General features: G+C 34.1%; 2 protein-coding genes and 2 non-coding genes across 4 annotated transcripts; 3 read left to right on the top strand and 1 right to left on the bottom strand.

Annotated features, from left to right (window-relative positions):
- The first annotated feature begins 44 nt into the window (after positions 1–44).
- Positions 45–116, top strand: Trnae-uuc (transfer RNA glutamic acid (anticodon UUC)). Its single transcript has one exon. It is a non-coding gene; the product is annotated as a tRNA-Glu (tRNA).
- A 7-nt stretch (positions 117–123) lies between these two features.
- On the top strand, positions 124–194 carry Trnag-gcc (transfer RNA glycine (anticodon GCC)). The gene has a single exon. It is a non-coding gene; the product is annotated as a tRNA-Gly (tRNA).
- Positions 195–3363: 3169 nt separating this feature from the next.
- Positions 3364–14085, top strand: LOC146163764 (ubiquitin thioesterase zranb1-B-like). Its single transcript, XM_083381200.1, has 11 exons — positions 3364–4920; positions 5113–5293; positions 5506–5696; positions 5794–5947; positions 6310–6381; positions 6507–6708; positions 8073–8187; positions 9947–10076; positions 10578–10690; positions 11172–11285; positions 12047–14085. The coding sequence occupies exons 1-11, from the start codon at positions 4030–4032 to the stop codon at positions 12251–12253; spliced, it is 2370 nt and encodes a 789-aa protein (XP_083237326.1). The 5' UTR covers positions 3364–4029; the 3' UTR covers positions 12254–14085.
- LOC146163763 (DDRGK domain-containing protein 1-like) lies at positions 13900–18262 on the bottom strand. The gene is made up of 6 exons (XM_083381201.1): positions 18156–18262; positions 17630–17744; positions 16759–16993; positions 15738–15899; positions 14736–14841; positions 13900–14631 (listed from the first exon to the last, which is right to left on the bottom strand). Exons 1-6 carry the CDS (start codon positions 18238–18240, stop codon positions 14459–14461), a joined length of 876 nt encoding a protein of 291 aa, XP_083237327.1. The 5' UTR covers positions 18241–18262; the 3' UTR covers positions 13900–14458.
- Positions 18263–18367: the final 105 nt, after the last annotated feature.

Below are 18367 nucleotides of genomic sequence, written 5' to 3'. Positions count from 1 at the left end.
TCTGGCTTATATTTGAAGCACATTTTGATGGTTTATTTGCATCCTCCTACATGGTCTAGTGGTTAGGATTCCTGGCTTTCACCCAGGCGGCCCGGGTTCGATTCCCGGTGTAGGAAGGTCTTTGCATTGGTGGTTCAGTGGTAGAATCCTCGCCTGCCACGCGGGGGGCCCGGGTTCGATTCCCGGCCAATGCATCCCCTTTTTACGTATTAAGCAATTTTTTTTCAACGATTTAAAAACAATTGTTTAAATTTGTTAGTCAGGGCTTTTTTGGCAATTTATTTTAAGCTGGAAATGGATCACAACCGTTAATTACCTGATGTGAAGTGGTGGTTTCGATATACGTGTCTGATCGATGCTATAGGGTGCTATCGGTGTCAAAACATTACCAAACTCATATAGGAATTTCAGCCGTGATTCGCGATCCAACGCAGCGAATTCTGGGCCACACTAAAAGAGCTTGTCATGGTTCCCCAAACAAAATTCCTAGATCAGCGCCTGCAGTCTACATTGCAAACATAAACTTCAATTAAAGGTTAAAAATAAATTCTGGTAGAATTCTGAATATCAGTTGTGGTACTGAATATGATTGGTGATTGCTCACCTGCATACCTCAAATTCAATTTTGTCGTAACCCAAAATACTTTTTCCGAAGCTGTCGAAAGCCCAGAAAGCTCTACGGCAGGGGCGCATCCAGGATCCTGTTTAAAAGAATATTTTTTTTATATTATGTCACTATGTTACGCCATAAAACAATTAACCTCAAAATTTTTGCGCTTCTAAAAAATGCATTTACATGGTTTTACTTGCCTTAAAGTAGACCAATATATTTATTTTTTGGAGGAGTGGGGCGTGACTATGATGCTGCTCTGTGATAACACACAAACATTAAAAACAAAAACTCTGAGTTAAATCACTTTTTAAAATACAATTTAAATTTTGCACGGCAACCACGCGGATACAGCTCGCGGCCCACTCACAATTGCTAAAATAGGCCTACCCACATTTTAACCGTGGGCCACATGTTCACTGTTTTAACCCAAACCAGCTCACTGCTGTGCATTTTTGTAAAATAAAATGCTTAAAGCCTATGTGTTTGCAATAGATGTAGACATGTAATGAGAAGATGGGGGATTTATTGCTACCTGGGTAATAGGCCCTCTGTCTACGATCCATAACTTAATTTTGATCGCCAAAGATTCGCGCTAAAATCGTACGATAAATTCTGCGGTATATAGGCCTAGTACGCTACTAGATCGGCTTCGGGCAACTTTTTCCACCAAAGAACTTCGGCGTAATGCAGCCAGGTCTCCCGAGGCTTAGCCTTTTATACAAAATGCACAAAATTATGTAGCCTATAATTTTTTCAGCTATTTTAGTGCTAAGTAACTTGCAAATCTAGATATTTAATCAACATAGGTTTGCTTTGACTGATTCGCACAAAAGCGACGTAAATTCTGAATATTTGTGTCGACCGCATTTACGTAAAATTCCAACTTCTGCTTTGGCGTCTATTAAAGTGTGCGGCGACTTTCTGCTATAGGATTATAGCAAGTATTTGCATTTTTTATCTTTCAGCACACCTGAAAGAAAGGAGTACAAAAGCAAGTGTATTGGATGTTTTAAATTTAGGGCTCTTTAATTATCGCGGCACCCTGAATAGCGAACTTTTCTAGAAAGCGCTAATTAGCGTTCGACGATTAAGTCAAGTTAAGGTTTTTCATAGTCAGTCGATTAGATAGCCTAAACTAATTTAGCCCAAAATGAAACAAATAATCTTTTTCTATGCGAACTATATTGCAATGTTATTGTTCCTGGTTAAAGGAAAACCCCCAAAAATGAGGCTAAAAAGTTTTTAGGGACACCTTCTGAATACAAAAACAATTATCGGGATTTTGGCGCAATTTCCAATATATAATGAACTGGGGAATTGTAACACACATATTTTTTCAATTGTTAAAAAATCATGTCAGTCTAAACCAGGGGTCGGCAACATACGGCCCGCGGGCCGGATCCGGCCCGCCGATGTAATTCATCCGGCCCGCCGCCTCTTTGACAAATTGGACACAAATCAATTTCACATACATTTTAACTACGGTACTTAAGTTCAAAAATTTACATCCGGTTTGTGACCTACATCCGGTTTGTGAGAAATGCCGCTACACCAAAATAAATGCCGCTACACCAAAAAAAAACGCGCTCGCTTCGCTCGCGAAGTGTGCCCTCTCTTAAAAACGTTAACAAACACTAAGCTAGATTAACTTTAAATGTTATGGCTTTCCCTCAAAGTAGTTTCATTACACTTTTCATTAGTAGCATGGATGACGACGTGTGAACTCGAATTTCAAACCAAACAAACGCTTTTTTGTGCGCTTTGCGTCAACACTTTAGTACCTCCTTAAATATAATTAAAAACGTTTTTAAGTGCAAAATAGACTCTAGACCCGCCTGATTTACAGTTGTTCAAACATTTTAATAACACAATTCTTAGTATACACTTTGTGCGGCTCGCAGAGACCTTTCTGAGTTTGGTTTTGGCCCGCGACTGGAAAAAGGTTGTCGACCCCTGGTCTAAACACAAATATACAACGTAGGCAATTTCTGATAAACAAAAGCAAATAATTAAGGGATGTACGCTAATATTTGTCCCCCAAAATCGTAGGTTAACAGATAACCAAACTTTTTGAAAACATTACAGGTTCGGGTTGGTTCAGGTCCTTTTGAAATATTCGGTTCAGTTCCGGTTCGACTCTTTAAAATATCACAAAAAACGTTTTAGGTTCGGTTACGGTTCAGTTAGAATTTCCCAAACCGGAATTCCAGTTCGGGTTCGGTTCGACTCCCTGAAAAGTACACAACAAATACTGTTTAATACAAGTTAAGTCCTTATCACAGATAAAGCAAAAACGAAGTTCGAGCTGAACCTACTGCGATAAACCAGGCCTGCGCATGATTAATTCAGCGGCCCGCGTATGCCATTATTATATTGCTTTAATCACATAGCTTTAAACTGCTGTTGGTTGTAATTGAAAACTAAATGTTGATAAAAAAAATACCGAACGACAATTTCTGAAGCTTACTGAAGGTTTTTACAAAATTTTGACACAAGTATTGTCTTCCTAATGATAACTTAAAATGTACCAGCCTAGTACGTAAAATGACTAGTTTTATAAGATCTCTATCCTGTCTTATTCTTGTTGCTAAAGTTGACAGAATTCACTGTAGCGTGTTGTTTTACGTCACAAAACAACGAATCAGCTGACCACATTAAACACAAGGAGACAGATGTGCTGCGAAAGGTTGTTCAGCGCAGATCATTGTTATGAAGCTTTGTCGAGAAATTGGGATTAAATCTAAATCTAAATCTAAATATTTTCTCGTTAGGTTTGTGTGGTGCTGTAAATGTTGTTCAGAATGTTCAGCCCCATGTAAAGAACGTTGAAAACTAACAGATTTATAGATTTACCTTAAAGAAAATACATTTTTAAAATAATTATATTCATAGTAACAGTTTATCAAATAGCATTGTCGGAGCTCTTAATTTTAACGGGCCTGCAGGTGTGCACAAAAAATATTTAAAAAAATCTCTGATGTGTGCATGTCACAGAATGCAGAGTGTTTTAAAAAATTACACTAATGGATAACATTCAACTGAAATCATAAACCTATTTTTCTGTTAACTATAGATTTAATATCGTTTTTTTTAGGAGTGTTTATTTCATTGTGATATTTTATTTCTGGTATTGCATGTTTGTTAAATAAAATGACCATTTTATCGCCCAACAAATACAATAATTTTTATTAATTAATTTTAGTCTTTTTGCATAAAAAAAATATTTCAATTTTTATCAGCATAATTAGGAGTAAGGAGCCAAGGACGCTAATAAAGTCAAACAATTTTTATGTCAATTTAATTAAAAAAAAATATAGAATTGTGTATATTGTTTTTTGCCATAAATGCTCATTTAAATTTCATAAAAATCAACCAATCATAATTCTGAAATTTTGTTTCAAAAAAGTGTTTAAAACATGAGTAAACAGGAAAACAAATGGTCATGTCCAAGATGTACCTATGATAACTTTTTTGCCTCCAACAAATGTGTTCTATGCAAACACCCTCAAGATTCTGAACTTATACAGCCACCTCCGGCTACCTCAGATGCAGACTTAGTAATCACAAACTACAATACACCTGATGATTCTAGCCAAACAAACTCTAATAGTTTGATCATATGCCCACCTGCCACTTTAGTGGAACAGAAAAGGCCAGATGCAAAAACTAATAACGATAATGTAAACTCATCTGGGACGCTTTCTGGTAATCGAGTGCAAACGGTGGCTGAAGAAAAACAAAGCGATTCGAGTGTTCAGTGGGCCTGCTCAGCTTGCACATTTTTAAACGCCGCAAACACTGCCTTGTGTACGCAATGTGAAACGAAAAAAAGTGAGTCAACAACACTTGGGGAGAAGCCACAGAACTCCTTGTCACTGAACAATAACAAGCGTAATAAAAAGTGGACTTGTTCAGCATGCACTTACGAGAACTGGGTTGCGTCAAAGTTCTGTGTTGTGTGTCGCCTGGAAGCAAAAACCTCACAAGAGGCTAGCAATGCTGACTTGTCAGGTACATCTGTTCCATGTGCTTCCATTTCTGTCAAACCCTTGGATGAGGCAGCTGTAAAGCGCACCAGTACATCTGCTTGTGCCACGCCAGATACATCTACTTTACAGTCGAGTTCTGGATTATCACAAAAAGGATCTAGCAGTAAATCGCAGAAGTTGGACACTTTTTTAGATCCAACAGTAAGGTCTGGATCATCAAGTAACAGTTCTTCTCGCTCACATTCACCGAGAGATGACTCGGAGAATCATGGACAATCTCGCTCTCAGCGCAGGAGAAGAAATAACCTAGATAATCAGGTATAATTGAACCTTAAGATTCAATGAAAATTGGTCTGCAGTTTTATAACAGTTTTCAACATATAAAAGTGTAATTTTCAGATATTTAAATGTTACCAAAAAAAAAATCAACTTCAGGCAACTGCAGAAATTACAATAAATCAATAAAATGAGTTTGTTTTATTGTATTTTATTGATCCATGTGTACTTTAGGCATGTTCATCCCGTACTGTGGCTTGCAGCAGCAAACAACAATCAAATTCTCCTCTAAATCTTTCACGGAGTGGTTCTTCAGGTCATTTGTACTCTTTGGGAAGAATTGACATTGTTGACAACAGAACCTACAAAAACAGAAGCAGAAATACGAACTGGCTTTTCTTGAAAGCATGCATTGGTAAGCCCAAAAAAATAAATATGCTGCAGAACAAATATATATAATATATTCTCCAAATAATTTGTATGTTAAAATGTCAGTTTAAGATTTATAAATATTTGTTGCGTGCTCATTTATAGACATTGGAGTTAAAAAACATAGACAAATATACAAATAGTAACAGTAGTAGAACCAATTTTAAAGTAAAGTAATATTTGTAATCTAACTTTCAGGTGTGGTAGATGGTAATATTGAAGCTGTTGATGCCTATTTAATGCACGGCGGAAATATAGCGCGAACCCTTACTGCAGACGAAATCAACTGTCTTAACCGTCCATCTGCATTTGACACTGGTCATACCTTGGTACATTTGGCCATAAGATTCCAAAGGCACAACATCCTTAGACTTTTGTTAACACCAGAGGTAAGTATTTTTCTTAAACCTTCTGTGATTTTCATACATTTTCTGTAAACAACTCACTATACTAAATAGTATTATAATGTATGTGTTTTAAATGAAGGTCGCTCCCCGAGCTTTTAAGCGCAACCCAGCTCACTTGAGTCCAGATATTGCAGAATTAATCCGCCGTGAGATTGCTGCTAGCCTTAGGACGAAAAAAGGCGACCTTCACTGCCGTTTTTTATCCGAATTTACTACCTTTCAATTACCAATCGGTAATTTACATTTTGCATGAATTTGTTTGAATGTATGGTAATGTAATTTTTCTATGATTTTTTTGTTTTTCTTAAGTGTTTCGTTGTTTTATATTTTTAACCTGAGATGAAAGACTGGTTGGGTTACTGTCTTTAAACAAGGGGATTTTTAGATTGTTTAAATTATGTTATTTATATATATATGTATATTACCAAACATTGTTTTTAACAGTTGTTTCTCATCTATATGAAATAAATCTATTTTAGGTGTGTAAATATTATATATAGCTTTATTGTGTTTTTCTCGTGCGCTGTTGACAGTTTTTATTTTGTGAACATAAGTTTGTGAATCATGATTTAGTCATTGTGTTTCATATTTTCAGAAATATGTGATTTACCTGCATCGATACAAAAGCTCCTGTTTAATGAACTTTTAGACCAAGATGTGCAGAAAGGTAATTTTAGATTGCAAAACTAAATACTTTTTTAAAATTTACATACCTGGATAAATTTAGTTCGGAACTGACTTTTTGTTTAAACTTTTTTTTTAAATTTTGCCTAATAAAAATAATTTGATTAGAACTGGAGGAAGAAGGTGCCATAAATTGGTCGTCGGTTCTTCTTCGCTATGGCGAGTGCAGCAACCGTCTTTACTCGCTGTGGAACCGCTCAGCTGGTGACTGTTTGCTTGATTCTGTCTTGCAAGCAACTTGGGGTGTGTTCGACCGTGACAATGTTCTTCGTTCTGCTTTGTCTGAAAGTTTGGAGGACTGTGCCACAAGGTGAATATACTTTATGCAAAATTGGTGCAGTAATAGTGCCAAGAAAACACAGATATTTTGTTTCCATAGCTAAATTTTATTTTACAACTCACCCCTTTTGCCTTTAGTACTTATGGGCCATTAGGACAATATATAGCTGTTTACCTGAGAAGATTTAGTTTGTTTTGAATTAATTCATACCATAGGTCCATTTATTCTCTATATCTTGTAGGTTTAGGGTGTATATTATTTGATATTTTCTGTTCGTAGGCAGCAATATACAAGTACAGTAACACCAGAGTTAAGTTTGCATCGATTTGTAGTAATATAATTTCTCTTTGGTGTGTTTAACTCATACTTTGATAATTCAGCTAATTGTAATTTAAAATTGTCTGAAATAGAAACCATCAGTTGTGTCAGATTAAGCTTTTAGCATTGCATTGTACTTATTGCTTGTAAATCAAAAAATGTAACCCTGTTTGCTGAACTAATATATGAGAATAGTCAGCTGATAGTTTGAGTCAAAACACAACAGATAAGTTGGGCTAGGGTGTATAACAGTGGCTGGCAAACTGTGGCCCTTTGAGTCATTTTTAGTGGGGCATTGGTTAGTGTTTAATATAATATTTTTTCATGTAGTTGTGGTCCGTGTGATAGCCGTACTGTTGTACCATATGTTTACTGTACTGTATTTAAAAATGGTGTGGCTAAGCTGTTTATTTTTGTTTATTGTTGCATCATAGGTCACCAGACTATGCCACCCTTAATAAAACTATACTTTTAGTAAGTAACTATGTAAATACAATTTTAGCGTTGTGCAAATTTTTTAAGATTTGACTAAATATTTTCAAGCCAAAGACGCTTTGCTTACTATAGCGTGTTGCCCTGTGTGACTTAAACGCTACAATGTCTACTTTCTATGAAATAAAACTATAATTTTTGTGTTACGCACAGATTTTTTAGGATTATTTGTTTTAAGATTTTTATACCCCCCAGACAAAAATCCTTGATCCGCCTATGTTGTTGTAGTGTTTTCACATAATGGCCCTTCAATAGCTCTTGAAAGAGTTTTTTGGGTCGCGAAGAAAAAAATTTGCTGACAATTGGCTTATGCTAAAATGCATAAGAACTAAGTAATCACATTCCATGACATAAGTTCATACAAACTTCTCTTCTTCAAGTTGTAAACCTAATTGAGATATTGTTGTACTTTGACTTAATCCCTATAAGAATAGTAGACTAGGTGGTCAAACTAGAAATTTTTTACAACATTTCAAGTGATTTATTTCGATATAAACATGTTATGCTATCCACACTTGAAACTAGTTAATTGCATGTACAATTCTACATGCACAGATCCAACAGAATGTTGTGCTCTTTTTTAGTTTTTTTCGTCGCTGGTGTGAATGGGAGCATTATCAAGCAGACCTCCTTGGCTATTCCCTCACTGAACGACAATGTTTACATGATTGGGCGGTCATTCACTCACTTGCCCAACAGGTTTGTTGTCTCACTTGTTATGATTCAAATTTGTAAATTTAATGTATAAAATGCCAGTTTTGTTTTTTTAGCCATTTTTTTCAATATATTAATCTCTATGAAAGCAAAGCTATATTATAATATATGCACAACAATGTTTGATGAGCTTATGAAGAAAGTATTAGAAGCATTGGTAATAGTTTTGTAGACTATAAATATTTCGCTAGTAAAAATAATAAGTTACCTCAAGTGTATAAAATATATTTTTATTGTACTTTTTTTTACAATACTGATTCATTTTTTTTATTTTAGTGGAATAAATCTGCTCATCAGAAATTATAAAATATGCACCTTTACTTAATTTTTTTAACTTAATTTTGTTGTTGTTTGTAACCTGGGATAAAGGCATTTTCTTAGACCCTATAATTCGTACAATATTTTCTGGCAAGTTTGGGTAACAATACATTTAATAATAATATTTAATTATATATAAGTTTTAAACTTACTACAAACAATATATCTTACCAGGTCCTACATAAAAAAGTGTCTTCCATTTAATGACAGTGGGCATCAATTATTAATGAGTTTGGCCTGTAATATATAACCTAAACAAATGTTGTTGAAAAAACTCTGTTCTTGACTGTTTATTGCACAGTCAAAACAATAACATGGCTAGCATTTAATCCAATAAGTCAACTCCCAGCTGATCTTTAAATAGTCCTATAAGTGTGTTCCCAGGGGGATTTTTCAAGTTGTTGATTACCTGGGGTTGTTTTGGCCCTATACTGGAACTGACTGTATGGTACGATGTTTGTCTCACACAAAGTGATTGACTTTTTCTAATATGTATACTTAGTATACATACATAATGAGTTTGTTACCCATTTAATTTTTTGCTATACTTGTTAGAAGATATATTGTACTTCAAATGTTGTATCATTTGAAAATGCTGTTGAACCAAAAATTTATTGTTTTCAAACCTTCTCTTCAACCAAAGTAAATGTTAAAGAGAAAATATATAAAGCAAAAAAAAATAGAGGAATTGTAGTGTTTTCTGTTATTGAAGGAGGAATATGGAAAACTATTAGACCACACAGAGTCAAAATTGTTTTTTATGCTTTTTATTCATATATATATGTCCCTTTAAAATACTATGTTTAAAAGGCCTTTTTGTTTTTACTTGTAGAATCTCAACATGTCAGTTTCAGTATAAAGCTTTGTTAATTTTGTTGTTGTATTACACAAATCTAGGCATTATTTACAAAATTCAACTTGTCCGGATAAAAGGGATTTGTTAGTTTTGCGAGAGATGCTTTTGTTCTACGTGGTATTTTTTCGTATTACCCAAAATTTTATGTAAAACACTGTTTTTGTTTTACCACGTTGTAATAGCTTAAAGGCTTTTGCAAGTGTAAAATTACTCACCAAAGGTTTATGAATAATCTATAACATGGCCAAAGGGCATGACCACATTTTCTTTGTTTACATTAGTAAAGTGGTTTTAGTTGCCTATATTTGAGCCAAGTATTAATGACTTTGATTGATCTGCGAGGCATATGGATGTATTTCTATTGCTTGAAAGATTCTAAAAAAACTACAACATTTTGTTTCAACTCACCTTCCTTTAACTAAAAATCATAAATGCACAGTTTTATATTGTAGTAAAAATTAACTTTTGAACCAGTTTAACCAGTTACCTCGAAAAATCATTTATTATTTTTGTAGTTATCAAAATATGTTAAATAACTAGAATTTTAATATCCTATGCAACTTTTTTTAGCCTGGTGCCTCTCTGGAGCATTGCCATATTTTTGTATTGTCTCATATCTTGCGTCGTCCCATAATTGTTTATGGAATCAAGTATTTAAAGAGCTTCCGTGGTGAAACACTTGGCTTTGCTAAGTTCCAAGGTAAGATTGTTACCATTGCACTTTAAAATTTGTTTGTTGTCTATGCTTGTCGCATGTTTATAAGTACAACAAGTTTGTATATATGTTATAGCTCTTGTCAAACTTATTATCATACCATTTCAGTATTTTCATGTGTATTCAATTTGGTATGAAAAATCTGAAAAGTCACTATAGATAAGTATAATGACAATCCTTTGGTATGTAGTGGGTACATCTTTTATTATAACACAAATCAATGTTACTAAGTCATTACAATTTTAACTGTATTGCTCTTCAAAATGAGCTTAACAGACATGCTTTGACTGTTTCACAATTTTGTAGTTGACATAATCCCTTTTTCTAACAAAATTGGCATTCAGAGATCTGCATTTTTGTCATTTACAAATCCAAAATTAGAAAACTGAATTTCTACTAACAGCATATGTATTATTTCTAAAAGTTTCGAGTAAAGACTTAGCAAAATGTTGTAATATACTATTTCAACATTATGGTTTCTTGCAGGTGTTTACCTTCCATTTTTGTGGGATCAGTCTTTTTGTTACACAAGCCCAATATCTCTGGGTTATACAAGAGGACATTTTACTGCTCTTGTAACGATGGAGAATTCTGTTAAAGTAAGCATTGTCCTGTTATACAAACCTATTGTTTTCTAATTGATAAGTTATCCACAAGATCTTAGCATCACTCAATGCGTAATTGATAAGTTATCCCTAATATGACAAACTGAATGATTTCAAGTAGAAGCAAAATAATATTTCTTTCCTGTCAATAGAATAGTATTTGAAATAAGAGACTGATAATGCCTTATTTTGTGGCAAAATACATTTCTCTTTTAAATAACTAGGACTTTTTATTTACTGACTTTGACTACAACAGGAAAGTCTAAAGAATATTTATCCCTAATATTTCAGGAAATAAAAATAAGCAATTTTGCTTTATTATACAACACTCTTCATACATGTTATGTAGATTTGCCTATTTACCAAACTGAAACATGCACATGGCCAAGCCAGTGACTGAACAGCCTGGGGCTAAAAGCATAGATTTAATCAATAATGTTGGGCAAAGTAAACTACTTTGTGCTGTACATTGCAGGACATCTGTGCTTCATCTCGCCACCATTATCAACCGTTCAATACTGTCAAGTATCTTCCACTGGTCGACAGTGATGGCAAAATTTTGCCAATTCATTTTACAACAAGGACAGAGGTATGCACAGTGACTTATTTATCTCTTACTGTGACAAAGGCATTTAAAAAACATTTATGATTTGTGTCAATACTGATCAAATTTTTAAACCGGAAATATTTGGTTGGTTTCGACAGATAACGAATACAGAATATAGAATTTAAGTATATATAATTCGTTGTCATTTATTTAGTTATTATTTTGTTGTGGTTAAGTATATTATAATCTATAGTAACAAAACATAATTTGTTTTTGCTGTTAACATATGTATATTGGAATAAAAAATAAAATTAAAATAGGTAAAAGTTGAACAAAGCTGTATAACTGCAAATTGTTTCGCGAAAATTGTATTGTATAACCAATAACCATGTCAAAAAAGTAAAACTGCCGAGAATATACTGAGTAACTATTTCTAGAGAAATAATATGCTGTACATAACCTTGCTGAATAGTTTTGCTTATGTTTGACCTGGGCTACCCTCAAGCTTTTTTTTAAGCGCATGACATTTCATGTTAGCCAACTAACAATTGGTTGAAATTAGAAATCTGCTGACTTGTAAAATAGTACCAGATCTGTGGACTCACCCCTTAAGATTCAATATTCTAATTTGTGTATTTTACCCAGTTTTATCCAAAGCTTGCAGATTTTTCAAAATAATTTACCTACTTTAAATTGATTAATTGAGTGTTACATGTTCAACTAACTATAAAAAGCACCATACTTGTATTAAAGCTTTGTAAACTGAGAGGTACAACAAAGGTTGATGTGAATTTATTTTCCAGGCTGTAAGTGAGGAGCAGCGTAAAGAAATTCTTCACGAGTGGCTTGATTGCCATGTCACAGAAAGCGGCGTCCTAATGGCCGTGCAACGACCAGGAAAGCGACCGCCTTCCGTCACAAGACTGGTTGACAGCTGGTTGGATCACTATCGACACCTTTCTTTTCGCAGGTTGGGAGAGGAAGGTTGCTCGGATGATGATGACGAATAAATCTTACTGTTTATTTATTTGGCAATGGAATAATCTTGGTATTAACAGTGAAAGAAACGTTTCCCTAGGTGCTTGTTTTAGTCGCAAGGCACAATGGTATAGCTGTGTACGCCAGCTTAGTATTGTGAGGTATTTTAAATCAAAGGAATGCTTGTAAACAAATGCGAAAAAATGCCTGTAATTCCACACAAAACATGTGGGTTGTTCCAAGCAAACATTTTGGTTATTCCATTGTCATATCTTAACCATAGTCCTCGTTTTCTGATTATGTTGTGGTGTGTTTTTTATGGAAAAACAACCTGTTCCAAATATTCTAACTTTAAAGAGATTTTCATTTGAGTTTCCTAGTTGTGTTTGCTGTGCGAGTGTTTCTCCCGTTTTCTACTTTTGTCGAAATTCACAATATAAGTTTGCACAAATTGAAAAGGATTGTTTCTAAAACATTTTTCAAGATGCTGCAAACTGTCATGCAACCCTGGCAACCTGTTTCCTCTTTCTTCTGCTCAATTTCTTTTTTCTTGCAAGCATGTTTCTTCTATACATGATGTTCTGTAGCTTCCCACACTGTGACTAACCTAACAATGCATTCTTGTAGCCACAGCCACTCTGGAAGATCAATGTGTTGAGAAAGATTCCTATAATAAAACAAATAGCCAGTATTACATAGACTACATTAACACAATTAAAGACAAATAAAAATTTAATAAAGTTTGTGTGTAATGACATCCTGGCAAAGTTGTTGTTGGTAAACTTGTCCTATTTAATATTTCTCTAGAAATGAAAATTATGATTCTAGTTGCACAACTAGTGATGAAGTCTAAACTAAGTACAGAACTAAGAAACAGAAAATCATTTTGCTTACATGACATGTTTTTTGGTTATTAACTTCTGTACTTGATGTCATCTCTCATATTCTAATTGTGTCTTGATTTATCTGCAAAACTCTTACTGATAGAGTAATACTACTAACAGTGTAGGTTTCTTTTTGCAAATCAGCTATGGTCCATGTTGTTCTCTGTGTGCTTATTAGTTAAAATGCTTTTCAATTTCTTGAACATGTGAGCCACCTCGCATTATTGTGGTACAGTTTCGCTCTTTATCACTGATTAATAAATAAGATACCACTTAATGACATTGAATGCTGAAGTTTTCTGTTCATATATCCCAATTACCAATAGGTATGTACTTTTAGCTGGAAATTTTGGCGCCTGCTTGTGCCGTCTTTGCAGATTTTTAACCAAGAGAATTTAGTTTCGTTTAAAACTTATATGTACATTGCTTTGAAACTTTTAATTTAAGGTAAAATACTTATTTGAAATGTTTAGCTTATTACACATTCTTGTTGGGGCTCCTATAAAATTCCTCACAAGGCAACTGTTTCTTTGACAAATTGTTTCTAATTTTTAACTGTTTTTTATTTTATTTGTATGGACAAAGTCGTTTTTTGATAACCGACTAACTTTATTTCACTTTTAAACCCAAAAAATATATCAGATGACCAACCTTCATGCAAAAAACTCTGTTCATTAAACCAGTGCTCCCAAACATTTTCAGTTTGCAACCCATTTTTAATGCAAGATTTATTGTGATACCCACAATTGAGATATGACCAATGACATATACACATCTAATTGTGAAATATTTGTTACATTGTTGCAGTAATGTAACATAATGATAATGCAATAATTCCCCAATCTAATAAAAACTAACATTTTTATAAGCTTTGCGACCCACTGGTTGGGAAGCACTGCATTAAACCGTTGTTTATAAGCACACATGTCGACATACATTTTCTGTTTGAAATAAACAGAATTAAGTAAATCTATGCTCTTACCCTTGTATTCGTTAAGCATTTCATGTTTAGTTTATGAGCGCATTCAACCTAATTTTCCTACATGTGGGTTACTTTATGAGCTGCTATAACATACAATTTATGAATTTTTATTGCACATAACAAAATGACTAAATGTACAATGGTAAACAATAGAAGCTTAAAAAGCATTACTTCCATTTTTTTAAATGTAAGGTCCCAAATTTTTTTAAATCAGTAATTCTTTCAAAGGTTTTCTCTTGTGCAGCTTAATAGTGTACTTTTCAATGGAATTGAAATGCAGAATACACAACTATATACACCACTTTGCTGCATAACACACTTCTTACAGTGCCACCATGTACCAGTAAACAAGTTCAAATGACAAAACACAGTTAGGAAGCCCCAGAGAGGGAAATAGCTGTTTCTGGTTTTAAGTTTATAAGCGAATTGCTGGCCTGAGCCAGTTCTGCGATGGAAAACCTTCCACGCTGCTCCACAAATTCGGCAACAGATTTCAGTTCCTCTGGTGAAATGTAGATAAACTTCCCACGGTCATCAACAACGCCTGAAATAAGGAACAGAAGCACCAAATTAAAACTTATTAAAAGAAAACATAATAGTTAGAATCACATGTGTTTAAGAAAGGTGTTTGACATCATTAATCATTACCAGTAAGTATTTCGTCCTTTAGCATATCATGAATTCTATCAATTGCTTGTTGAGTCCTCAATCCAAAGTGGGAAGCCAGATCCTCAAGCAATACAACTTTGTTCTCCTGGAACACAAAATATTCAGTGTTGTAATCAGGGCTTTGGAGCAGTCGTAAATGTTAAACGGCTCCGGCTCCAGCTCCGGAGCTCTCTTTTATCATAGGTTAGCTCCAGCTCTGGAGCTTATTGATACCACTGCTCTGGCTCCAGCTCCGGCTCCATTACGACAAAAACTGAGGTTTAAGGCTGAACGCTTTATTTGCAACGAATAACCACAATAGTTAGTTGAAAAAGGTGCGCCAAAGAGGCAACAATTCCTAATTTTGTGAAGAGTTGTTGTTAAATTATGTGAAGTCAGCTATTAGTGGAAGGCTAGAAGCCTATCATCTCATGAACTTCATCGGACCTGGAGCTATTTTTTAAACAACTGGCTCCAGCTCAAGCTCCATTTAAATTTCATGTGGAGCTCCGGCTCCGTTAAAAATGCATGGCTCCGGGGCTCCGGCTCCAAAGCCCTGGTTGTAATAAACTAAGTCAATTACTTGACTTCAGTGTTTTCAAATAACTTGACTAGGACATATAGTCTAATCACTTGGGTTCAAATAAGAGTTTTCATTTACCATTTTTTTTATAAAATTAAGCTATTTATCGCAAGTTTTGCACTTAAAACATTAAATTGCTACATGTTATTTTTAGTTGAATTTTATTCTTATAATTTAGAAAGTTTACACATTTAAATGGTTTATCATTTTATTAGTGGATTGGAAGTAACTTGATTTAATAATGACTTGACTTGGACGATAGTGAGCATTAGAAATCGACAGATAACATTTTATAAAAATGACAAAACATGACATTTTAAGTTATTTCAACACTTTTCAAGCTGATCCATTATAGCAAAGGGGTTTTGTGTTTTTGTTTAACCTACTTAAATATCAACCAGGTAAAATACTGGACAAACCTTAATGTAAGTGACAAACTCCTGAAGCAAGTTATGAGATTGCTCATCGGACGTCACATCCGCTTGACCCTCGTCGTCCACAGAAAACATTTCTTTCAACTTTAAATACTCTTCATGTTCCTGACGCTCCTTTTCCTCTTTGATCCTTTTTTCTTCTTCAGCCTGAAAAAGTAAGGTATTTTAAAACAGATAACTTTATAGACCACTTAAAAATGCAGTTATTTTCTGGTTTTATTATCTGTTAGCATTGTATTTTAAAGGTGACTTATTGGTTAAACAGGTTTACAAAGCTAGAGCAAATAGCCTGCAACTTAAAGTGTTTTAGTCACCTTAGTATTGTGGCGAACAGTCACAAAATTTCTATAACAAACTGTTTTTAACACTGATAAAAAGCAACCAATATTATCCCACTTACAATCAAATCAATTTTGGGTTAACTATAGGTAGATTAAGACCAGAACATACAATTTTTGGTGAAATCAGATACAAAATAAATAAATATGTATGTATTTTTTTCTGCTATCAAATCCACAAATGTTATTTTGCAATACGTACAAAGTAGAATACTTGGTATATTAAAATAGTAGGTTGCAAGCTATGCCATTGTATTTTTTAAAAGGTGTTGAGATCTATTTTGTGTAACCATTGAAGATATTGGCAGAACCTTCAGGAACACATATAGCAAGTTTTTCCCAAGGATTTTATGGTAGAAACATTCAAACGCAGTTAAATAAGGCATAGAAAAAACTGTGACATCTCTATACCTAGTATTCCGTGTTAGCTGTGTGCCGAATGAAATTTAAAGTTTGACTGTGAAATATTTTAATTTTAACAAGGATATTTGTTTTATACAACAGTAGCATTATCCTGCAAACTTATAGTTCTTGGTGGTGGTTGACACTCATCCAAACCTTTTTATTTGCAAATAGGTTAAGAAAGTTATATTGATTGAAATAACTGGTATAAATGTGCGAAAAAATTTGATGGGCAACGTTAAACAACCCTATTTTAAATGTAGTACCCTTTTCTCTTCTTCCATTTGTCTTTTCTCTTCCTCCTGTTTCGCCTTTTGTTCTTTTTCCATTTGCTCTTTTTTCCTTTCCAGTCGATCTTGCAGCTCGGCCTCCCTCATAATCCTACGCTCCTCTTTTTCCTGCATCTTGCGCAATTTTTTTGCTCCCATCTTTCCCGATGGATCTAGCTCTTCTGGTGATTTTCTATCAGGCTGGTCATTTTCACTTTGGTTTTCATCTTCACTAAGATAAAAAAAAAACGTTTTCAACAAACATCAATTGATAGATACCAGAACATCCTTTAGCTTGAAGGGATTAATTTGACATTTTGAATCATATAATTGCTTTTCGTAATAGTCGATTGAAGTATGAAATAGAAGGCAACACATGAGAAAGCAATAACTAACCTGTAGCACAAGTGCCAACAGTACCATGGCATGGCCACATTATAAATTCAACATAAGCCTAATACTAGGGATGTCTGTAAGTGTGGATCGGAGTGAATATTTCATGCCAAGTTATGGTATCTGTACTTGTACGATACTAGGGTAGTATTGGTGTCTATCTGATACCAAATTTAAAAAATTTTGACCATGATTTGCAATACAAAGCAGTAAAAAATATTAGGGTAACAATTGGAGGCAACAAAACTTCTTCACGCTAAAGCAAATTTCGATCAAATAACCTGAAAAATTACCTTTAATCATTTTAATTTTAGTTTTTTTGCTTGTTTGAGCATAGTAATGATGCCGTTTGCTATCAGTTCGGATTGTGACACTTTCAGCTAAAATATTGAGTATTGCTAACCTAACAAAATGTCCAAATTCAGACTTCCCTAACTAATATAAAGATACCTAGAAATACAGTCAATTAACATACGCTATTTCATCTTGTTGGACTCTAGCTCGGTAATCCATCCTTCTTCTTCTTGCAGCAGTCCCGGGGGGTGGAGCATCATTCACACGATCTCTTGCAACCGGCCTTCTTGCTGCAGCTGCAAAAACACAGAACTTATAGTTAAGAAAAATAGTCTGATGCACAGCAGTTTTGATTGTTGCCATACTATACTAAAATTGTATAATCCAGTGTTGCCCATACAGCAGTTTTATTAAAAACAATCACTGTTTCGATGTTCTATACAAGACGCCTTTATCAGGATAATGACATATCATGCAAGACAGATTTCTTATAAAGCGACAAATTGCAACGAACCACACATATAAAAAAACAAGCTTTTATCACTCGTTGGTGCGAGTTTGTAGTCGCACGATTTGGTATCGCTAACTCATTCCTGGCAGCAATAGCTTATTTTATACTAAAAAATTGTATTATGTAAAACAAATACAGTGCAAGCAAAAGTAATATCATCATTTAACACTAATAAATTTCACATCAATAAATATACCTTCTGGCTTTTTTTGTTGTCCAGTTACAAAGTATAAGGCAACTGCAACAATTAGTGCAGCCACAGCATAAATTACAGGATTCATTTTGTTTTGTTACAAGTATGCTGCAAGTACCAATAAAATCAGTATGTAAACATAGGAATTCTAGTGAAATTTGATGTAAACGGTCCATAAAATAAACAGACCACTAAAAAAAGTTTGTAATGTAAAA

This window comes from Ascidiella aspersa, chromosome 2 (genome assembly GCF_963924565.1).
Source record: "Ascidiella aspersa chromosome 2, kaAscAspe10.2, whole genome shotgun sequence".
Taxonomy (NCBI): domain Eukaryota; kingdom Metazoa; phylum Chordata; class Ascidiacea; order Phlebobranchia; family Ascidiidae; genus Ascidiella; species Ascidiella aspersa.
This window is presented reverse-complemented; position numbering and strand designations above follow the sequence as displayed.